The sequence below is a fragment of the Mauremys mutica genome, chromosome 4 (assembly GCF_020497125.1).
Source record: "Mauremys mutica isolate MM-2020 ecotype Southern chromosome 4, ASM2049712v1, whole genome shotgun sequence".
Taxonomy (NCBI): domain Eukaryota; kingdom Metazoa; phylum Chordata; order Testudines; family Geoemydidae; genus Mauremys; species Mauremys mutica.
Window position 1 is genome coordinate 129,172,395 of NC_059075.1, and position 9,495 is coordinate 129,181,889.

At 54.1% G+C, this 9,495-nt stretch overlaps 1 protein-coding gene across 2 annotated transcripts in view; it reads left to right on the forward strand.

Annotated features, from left to right (window-relative positions):
- The window catches only part of KIF21B (kinesin family member 21B), a 79,639-nt gene extending 72,317 nt beyond the window's left edge, over positions 1-7,322 (forward strand). For both annotated transcript variants that reach the window (XM_045014650.1, XM_045014651.1), the window contains one exon: positions 481-7,322. In XM_045014650.1, the coding sequence (XP_044870585.1) occupies positions 481-535 (55 nt within the window). In that variant the 3' untranslated portion in view covers positions 536-7,322. The remainder of the gene's footprint in view (positions 1-480) is intronic.
- Positions 7,323-9,495: the final 2,173 nt, after the last annotated feature.

Below are 9,495 nucleotides of genomic sequence, written 5' to 3' on the forward strand. Positions count from 1 at the left end.
GCAGCAGGGAAGGGGGGCCAGGGCTGGCAGCTCCCCCGGCCTCTCCAAACCTTGTGAAGGGGTGATTGGATCCCGGGGCCCGCTCGGTGCTGCATGGGGTTTGCCCATCTGACTACTGCTCCTCCTGGGCCACTGCTGAGGGGGGGTCCCCACCCCATCCCCACCCCCCACTGCGTCACTGGCCACTGCCAGTGAGGTGCCACTGGCTGAGCCTGTGCTCTGGCCGAGTGCTCCATTACTAGCGCTCTGGGGGATTATCCCACTAGTGGGCAGCTGGGCGCATCTGCTCCCTCCTTGCACTGGTGTCCACCCGCCTGGGGCACAGCAGCCTGGCTCTCCTGGGCTGCAGCGTGGTGCATTTGGGGGTGGGGGAGTTGGGGCAGGGCATGGCCCCTAGCCGATTGTACGTGCTGTGCTGCCTCTCCCAGCTGGAGCGGGGGCAGCCCCCGGCCTCACTTCCTCTCTCTCTTCCTTCCCCAGTGACCTGACGGTGAAGCTCTGGAGCAGGAGAAGATTCCTGAACGGCCCAACCTAGGTGCTGGAAAGGCTGGAGCCAGGGCAACTGTCAGGCTCCCTGGCGGGCCCAGGCCCCATCCCCTCTCCCTGGCCGTGAAGAGCTGGGAGCGGCCTGGCCTATGTATGCTTGTTTCCAGGACTCTGGGGTGATGGCATCTCAGCTGGGGCTTTGTGCACTGCCAGCTTCCATGGGTAGGGGGCGTAGTTCCCGTCCAGCCCCATGCTGGGTTTCATGATGCATAGGGCTTTCTGCTGACCGGGACATGACCTTGCCAGCCACGGGGAGGACCCTGAACTGAGAGACTCAACGGGATCATTCCAGTCTGTCCCACAGCCTGTTCAGCACCCCCATCGCTGGGTCTCCTGACCAAATCCGCATGCTGCCTGGCAATTGTCGACCTCTGCATCTGACCCACCTCATTCTGAGCCAGGATGCTCCCCCTTCTGTCCCGGGGGTGGAGAGAAGGAAGCTGGCACATTGGGGGAAAAATCCCTGTGGGCATCTCCAAGGAAAAGCAGAGTTTCTGGATCTGTTCACTTTGCCCCCCTCCCCCGACCTGACTGAGCCTTAATCGTGCACTGGTCCGTTCGCTCTTCCCTGTGGTCCCCTCACTGCCCATTTGGACACCCGGCTTGGTGCCATCTCTGCTGTGCATGGGACTAGCTCGTTCCCAGCTGCTGCGGGAAGGGATCAAAGCTTTTATAGTGGGGCTTTTAAAGAATTTTTTTAGCACCCTTGAGAATGGATTGGGACCTGGGGATTTTTAATAGCCGGGAAAGGCTTTAATGCTGGGGAAGGGCTAAGCTCTCGGCACCATCTCACAGGAGGGGTTTAGGTTTGCTTGGGGCAGTCCTGTGGGGCCTGGCTCAGGAGAGGTCCGGGATTAGAGTAGTGTGTGGATAGGTGGGCAGGGGGTGGTTATATGGTCAGGAGAGAGGTGCGTTGGCAACGGTGGAGGGCATGGGGCGCTCTGAACAGGATCTGCAGCAGGGCAGGGCTAGAATGGAGCTGGATGAAGGGGAGGACAGGGGTAGTGGGAGGGGCCACATGAGACTTGAGGTGCATTAGCAGAGCTGTGGGGGCAATGAGTGGTTGCCCATGCCCATGGCCTGCCCATGCTCTGCTTGCCACCCACCTGCACTGCCAGTCTGGCACAAGACACTAAATCACCAAGGTCACCCCAGATTTGGGTTTTATAAAAGTCAAAATTCCGTAAGGTCTCTCGCCACCATCTCCCGCCATGCTTGGGTGCCCCCCTTCCTCCGGGGCATCCACAGCCAAGTGCCTGCAGCTGCCAGAGCCACGTGGGCATCCCACAGTGCTGCACTCCCCAAAGCACGTGGACTCACTTTCACTGGGGTCTTTCGCTACCTTCACTCCCCCCTCCCCTAAGGACTGGCTAAGGCGTCCCAGTCCCACGCAGCCAACGCCCAGTGCAGTCGGACCCTTCGTCACCCAGCTTTTTGCTGCTGCTTAACGCCCTGGGGGTGCAGAACTTGCCATGAAATGGACCTGAGGGAACCGCAGCAGGCTGGCCGTTTTCCCCGGGTGCGTTTCTTGTGTCGCGTCGCACATCACGTAAGGCGGCAGCTGGAGTCTGGTTTTACGGATTGATCCCCGTCAATGTGCTGGGGATGGTGAAGTGTTGGCCCTTCAGCTAACCCCATCAGCAATGGATTGTGTGTTCTCTAGGATCCAAGACTTTCAGTATCCTTGGCTAACAGGTGATTTCTCCTGGTGTCCTTCTACACGGCACCTCGAAGGACAACACCAAGGGGTTCTTACCCCAGATTTGACCTCCTTTCAGACTTATAACCTGGATAGGAAATGTTTCAACTTTCTAAACAGCAGCAGTCTCTTTATTTATTTCTTTTGCCTTTTGATAATCCAGCTGCCATCTCATAGTAGCAAACCCTACAAAAAAGTGATTGATCGCCCCCTGCTGGACAAAGTAAAAATTGCCTCCAATCGCTGCTGTGGAACCAAAGCAGTGTTTCTGAGGTGGGAAAATGTGTTCAGTTCCATCATGCCTCTGAGCATCTGGCTACTGACCGGGATGGGGAGCTCGGAAGTCCTGCCAGGGTGCTGTCTCTGGTGGGATCCAAACACAGTGACTTGGTTTGCTCAGCTACGCGTGACAACCACCCATCATTCTCCCACTGCTACCACCAACGAAAGGAGAAGCGTCCCCAGGACTCTGCTGATGCCAGGTGGGAGGGGAACGCAGGTTAAAGTGATGCGTTCCAGCTACCGAGAGAGTGGATTATATCCAAGATACCCCTGATGGAACAGGATTAAATTGGCTGGGAGAGAAAAGATGGATTTTTTTCCATTTGGCAACAAGAGGGACAAGCAAATGTGAATTGTCTGAAATGAAGAGGATGGGAGCTAGGGGCTCTGAGTCGCCACTCGTGTAGCTGGTGCGTGCGTGGGAGGTCTGTACCCTGGAGGATGATGTCCGAGTCTCTGCTCATCACAATGGCTTTTGAATGCAGCTGCTCTCATGGGGTAACACTTGACATCCCGTCCGCCCTTGCAGGTGTGAATGGATCAGGGGGCAGAAGGGAGCTGGGGCAGTGGTGTCTCTGCTTTAATGGGACTTCATTGGATCTTTAAGAGGCTGATCTGAAGTCAGCAGAAAGTCTCCCATTGACCTCCATGGATTTTTGATCAGGCGCTCAGTGGGGGGTCGCTGCATGAGAAGGGAAGATTTCACCTGCATGTGGCCACCTCTTGGGGTTCTTTCCCTCGGGGCTAATCTCAGGCAACTCCGCTCCAGTGACCCACAGCACGTTGCAAGACTGAGCGCTCATGGTGGCTGGGCCTCTCTGTCTTGCACCAAATGATTGCATGTCGGGGTGTTCTCGGCCAGCAAAACTCCACAGGAGCTCAATAGGAACAAACAGGTTGAAAGATGGAAATTTCCTCCCAAGTTGTGCTCAGCCAGCCAGCGTCAGATGATCCAGTACAGAGCACCTAGTGTGTGTCCACGGTCAGTTCCCATGTGCTGGGCAAAGCCCTTCCCTTGAGGTGCCCCTGCCGGCTCCTCTCCCTGTGTGGCAGGAGAGCAGGAGGGGGCTGTGTTGTACTGTAGCTGTGTGTGTGTGTGTGCGTGCACGTGTGGTCCTTTTTCATTGTGAGGGTATCATATGGGGGGGTTCTTTTGGTTAAGCTACCTCATGGTCTGAGCCTTTTTTTTTTTTTAAATGATTTTGAAACTTGAATTTGTCCTGGAAACGCACAGTCTGCCGACACCTGCATTGCTGAGCCGCTCGGGTCCTGGGGGCTTGTCCTGCCTTAGCGTTGCAGTGTGACATACCGCACCTTGCTCTGCTTGGAAAATGCCCCCTTTAGCCTTTAAAAAAGGGCCTTTGATTGTTGGAGGCCCAACTTGACACTTGAAAGTGGCCTGACCACCAGACAGCGCGTGCTCAGGGCTTTCTCTTTAAGGTGTCATGGGCTGGGCCCCTGAAACTAGCTGCTCTTGAAAACCATGACCCTGACTCTTACTTGGAGACCCTGTCTGCAAGTTGTCAAGAGGAGCTCCAAATGCCACCTTGAGCCAGCGTGGGCCAGGTGGACACCGGAATGCCTCTCAAGCCCACAATAATCCTGCTGTGAGCCCAGACGGGCCCGGGCCAACCCCCCGCCTACCTGTTCTTGAAAGCACTGAGGTAGCCTGACGCTGATTCAGCTGAAGCTGAGGACCTGGGAAGTGAGGGCCTCAGATTTAGTGAAATCAGTGTGCACCCTTCTGGTCCCGACGCTGGCTGTGGCCACCAGGGAATGGCTCCTTGTCTGGAACCATGCAGTGACCGATTTTACCATGATCTGGCTGCACTTAACCCTAATTTAACAGGAGCCTCTTGTGGCATCATATTCAGGATCCATGTGAGAATAGGGGTATGGAGTTTCTCCTAAGCTCATGTATAAAGCTTGTGTTTGGCTGAAATGGCCCCTAACACAGGGACTCTTTCCCAGCCACCAGATTAATGTCCATTTTTTTCTGAATCCAAATGCCCTTAGGCCAGATTCTCAGCTGGTGAAAATGGTCACAACTTCAGGGATGGAGCAAGGATGGTTTACACCAGCTGAGGATCTGCTCCCTGGACTTTTAGCCACAAAATTATCCTTCCTCTTAACCAGGGAGAAAATCCTGGAACAGCCCTAGCTGAAAGCACAATGCCACTTAATCATGGGAATAAGGGGCAGCTTTGTAATGTACAATCAAAGGGGAAGCACATTCCCCTAAACTATATATGCTGCACCCCTTCTGGGGGCCAGTAACTCAAAGCACACCCCCAATGTACCCCTGCTGTCCTTGGTAGCTGGGCGCGTTAGCCTCTTGGAAGAACTAAAGAGTTATATTTGTTCCTTGTCTTCAAAATCTGCCTGCTAGTGATTGTACGTGATTGTGCTTTCAGGCACCAGCACAGGCAAAAGGACAGCAGAAATCAAGAGGCCCTTTTGGGTACAGTCACACTGATGGTACCATGTAAGGTGGGGAGATGCGGAACAAATGCCTCTGTGCAGGGGCAGTGGGTGAGCTGGGAGAGTTTACCTGGGTGCATCTATTATGGGAAGTAGGTAACAGGGCAGGACAGCGAGGGCTCAGGAGATAAATTCACCACCACAAGTCTTCGTCGTGTTGGCACCAGCACCTGGGGAGGGCCTGTACCCCAGTAACTTAGGGGCTGAAAGGAGCCCAAGGTGGATGCAGGCCTGGGAACTGCAGTGAGCTGTCTCCCTAGCCCTGATTCTGATTCTGCCCAGTCACTGCAGCGTCTGTGGGGCCGTGAGAGTCAGGCCCATAGACACACACTCATTTATGGATGTGTAACCTACACCCTTAAAAATGGCATCTGCATCTGACCACCAACCTCTCCCAACCCTGCTCCCACTACCTCTCTCTCCCTCACCCTTCCTGGCCCTGAAACCATCCGGGACTTGACAGGCCAGTGACTGCTTTCCCCTATACACTGCACAAGAACCGGGAGGGACAGGTCAGCACAGGTAGCCCTCAAGGCTGCTGCAGCAATGGCGCCTCCTGCAGACTGATGGTGAAACTGACCAGTGGGGAGATGATGGAAGTTAAAGGTCTGAGCTGCCTCCCTGGAATGATTTTCTTTTTGTTTACACTGCAGGGCACTGCATGTACCCCTAGCATGGCACCTAGGGGCCCTGTTCCCTTATCTGCTGTCTGTGCAGCCCCTGCTCATGCAGAACTCTCCAGGGGGCCCAGGCCCAGGGAAGATGCCCTAACTGACAATGGAGACAATTGAACTTGCTGTTTCTGCTTTCTGTCTAGAGTCCTGCCAGACTTCCCCCCACCCCAACTGCTCCACCCTTGTCCTCTCCCAGCCATATGGGCCATGCAGCTCCGTTCGCAGCACTGGCTGTGGTACCCTCCTGGAGCTGGGACCACTCTGTCCCATCTGCTACCATGGGCGCAGCAGGGGAAGGGCTAAGGTCTAGCACCCCCCGGCTCACCCCTTTCAGGCCCTTGATTAGCTGTTAGCACCGCAGAGCCAGAGTGCTAGCCCGTTCCCTCTAATCACTGGTGACAGGGCACAGTGTCCTCTTCAGAAGCCGACTCCTTTAGCCCCCCAAAGCCTTGTCAGAAGCACAGGCTTCCCACAAGTCCCATCCCTCATGCTCCTCAGGACACAGTAGTAACCCCCCTTCTGAGGGCCCTGTGCTGAAGCCCTTATGTTGGGCAGGGCCGTGTGCCTGTAGCGGTGGACTTCGCTTAGCAGTGCTCCCCAGCGTCAGGGTTACAGACCTGGGGCTGCGCTACTTGGAAGGCGGATTCTCATGAGCAACGGGATGTCCCGGCACTGACCCTCTCCCAGACCCTGCTTCCTTCCTGGTCCTTTACACTCAGCCCTTCCACCCCCTCATTCTTCCAGCTGTATTCCCATCATGCCTCCCGCTGACCCCCATTTCAGGTACGATCCCCCAAAGAGCACCAGGGTCAGATTTCTCTCTGAGCTGACTGGTGCCATCACCCCCTTCAGCCCTAACAACAAAGTCACTTGTTTTAACGTTCTTGGGGGAGCTGGGTCACAAGACCCAGGGGAGTAGGATGAATGGCCTTCATCGGTGGCCTTGTGCCTCTGCAAAGGCAGTGAGCCATTGGTAGTAGGACTGACCCCAAGCAGGGATCCTTCCACCCCTTCCCTGCCATACCCCAAAGTTCCACCAGGAGATTCTTCTGGTGCCCAGCCCTGCAAGTCTTAGCTGCATTGTCCCATGCCTCACCTCGTTCATCCCGGGGCTCCTCCGCCTTACACTACAGCCTTGCTTTACCGTGGGATGATGCCTGGCCTTTGGTGTAGTTATCTGTGTGATTTCTTCCCCAGCCCCAGGCACAGGAAGGAGCACTGCTTTACATTGAGGCTCTTTTGGTGATGGGATAGTAACCTTACGCCTGCCCTGCATTTTGAGTGGGAGCAGTTGTGTATGGAAACCCAGATGGTAGAGATGGAGCAGACATAACACTGTGCACTTAGTCTAGCCCTCACCCTGTGTCTGTCCTGTACAAGTGTTGCAAACAGCAGGTGCCTTTTCTTGCCCTGAGATGTTTTTGGAGATGTCAACGCTTGCTACGGCTTTCTCCCTGTATGGGTTGTGGGATCCAGCGGCACAGTCTGTGTTCTGTGTAGAGGACAAGGTGTGTATATATTTTATACCTCGATGTATTACTGTAAATGGGGTTATTGACGCCTCATGCTGTACATGGTTTTTTCCAATGGACGTGTCTGTTCCTTGTGCTGTCTTCATAAATAAACACATCAAAATGAAACGGAGAAGTGGGGCTGCTCTGTATGAGGGATTGCACACGGTGGGGCAGGCGGCCGATGGGGAAGAAGCCAGGGTCTGGGGTGGTGGGAAGAGCCTCCCCCATAGACACCAAGTGTTTCACCCTGCTCAGGCAGGCTGTGGTGCACGAAGCCCCAAAGGAGGGAGGCTGGCTTTTAGCAGAGCAGGGGCAGCTGGTGGCTCCAGTGACTGGACTCTACCTAGCACACATCCTTCTGATCCTGCGGGCGAAGGTCAGTAGGTTGCAGCCAGAGTGGGGTTGGTCCCTGAAGACATCTAGGATTAGGATGGTCTGAGAAGCCAGGCAGCGGACCTAGGACTTGCTGTCCTGCTCAAGCCTTTGAGGACCACGATTGAAAGGAAGGAAGCAGAGGTCAGAGCCACAGTGCTCAGGAGAGCCCTGGCAGACCAGGCCAGCGCTGTACCTCTCGGCCCCATGACAAGGAGGTAGCAGACTAGTGGGAACAATCAGCAACCATCACTAAACATCCCCTCCACAGCTGAGGGGGGCCTGCAGACACCAGCAAGAAGTCCTAATGAACCCCATTCACTCATTATTTCTAGGACTCCCCCATCACTGCAGTATCTGAGCACCTCATCCCTGCCTGTATTTACCTGTAACCCACACCCTTTCTGGGTGTGGTGTTCTGGTCTCTCTAGTGACATTGAGACCACTTAGAGAGACACCCCTCGGAAATGCCAAGGAGAGGGCATGCACTAATCCCGGCCTGCCCAGGGAGCTCAGCCCTTATCTAGCTCCAGTTGGGAAGCCCAGCTGTGAACCTGCTCCGGGAGTGAGGAAACTGAGCCATGTCACCCCCCACTTTTCCACAACAAATGTGGAGGGAGATGCTGGCCCAGGGGTCCGGGCATGCAGCCGGGAGGTGGGAGACTGGATGGCACCTTGGCCTCATTTGGAGCCATGGCTTGACCCCAGGCACCCCAGGTCATGGGTGACTGCTCCAACTACTGTGCTAGTGAGTGCAAGGGGGGGAGGCAGCACCCCACCTTGGCTGTGTTTGGGGGGGGACCCAATTGTCTGTAAAGGCCAAGCAGCTAAGGCTCTGCAGCTGAGGCCTAGTTTGGGGATCTGCCAGGCCGCAGGCTCTGAGGTCAGGACTCGGGTGTCTGGGCACATGCCCACGCACGCAGGCATCTATAGGGTGAGGGGGCAGCTGATCGGGGGCTTGGGGGATCTACTTTTGTAGTTAGGTCTCTTAATCCCTTTGCAGTGGCTTCTATCCTGGGTAATGGATAGGCATCCTTTCTGGTAATGCTGTTCAGTTTTCTATAATCCAACACCATCCCAAGAGCTCCAGTCTTCTTATGCACCAGCACCACATGTTGTTCATTAGTCCCACAGATGAACTTTGGGAATCATATCTTCAAGGTATGGAACCATTTGCCCTCCTGCCCCTTCTATCTGAACTGTACTGCCAATTGCCTGTAACTTTCAATAAGATAAGTGGTCATTACAGAGTTTCACATATGCAAGTAACTTGAGAACCAGCATCTATTAGGCACATACTCTTTACTCCATCTAGGTATACATAGCCATGATAAGCAAGTCCCGCTAACTGCCAGATGGCCCCACTAACCCATTTGGGTAACATCTGTCTCCTGAACCGACTGACTAGCAGCCTTGCTCTGAGAGGTGTTAGTTTCTTTTCTTCCTGGCTCAAACTTGTTCTGATTTGAATGTCTACCAGTCAACTGCTGATGTATTAAATTTGGGTCAGGAGAATTCTGACATTCATTTTAAAAATGTCCTATTTGCCCACAGTTAAAACATAAAGGATTTCTTCTGTTAAATCTTGGTATTGCTTGTTTATTACATTCTTTGGGTTTTTGAGGAGTAAATCGTGTATCTGCAATGGACGTTTCAGAACTTGGCTGGGTCAACTGCAGTCCTACCAACTGCTGCTCAGCCTGCAGCTATTTCTCCTTCCAGGCTATTGCAGTGACTTCTTCATGGGCACTGGGAGTATTTTCATATGCCATCATCAACTGCAAACTACTCTACTCAATGGCCTTCCTTTTCCTTCTAGTTCTTGTTGAAGTTTTCTCTTCTGTTTATGAGAGTGCTCCCTTTCAATGGATCTCAGCTCAAAAAGGAGTGTGGCATAAGAGACTCTTTTTTTCCCTACCACTACAAT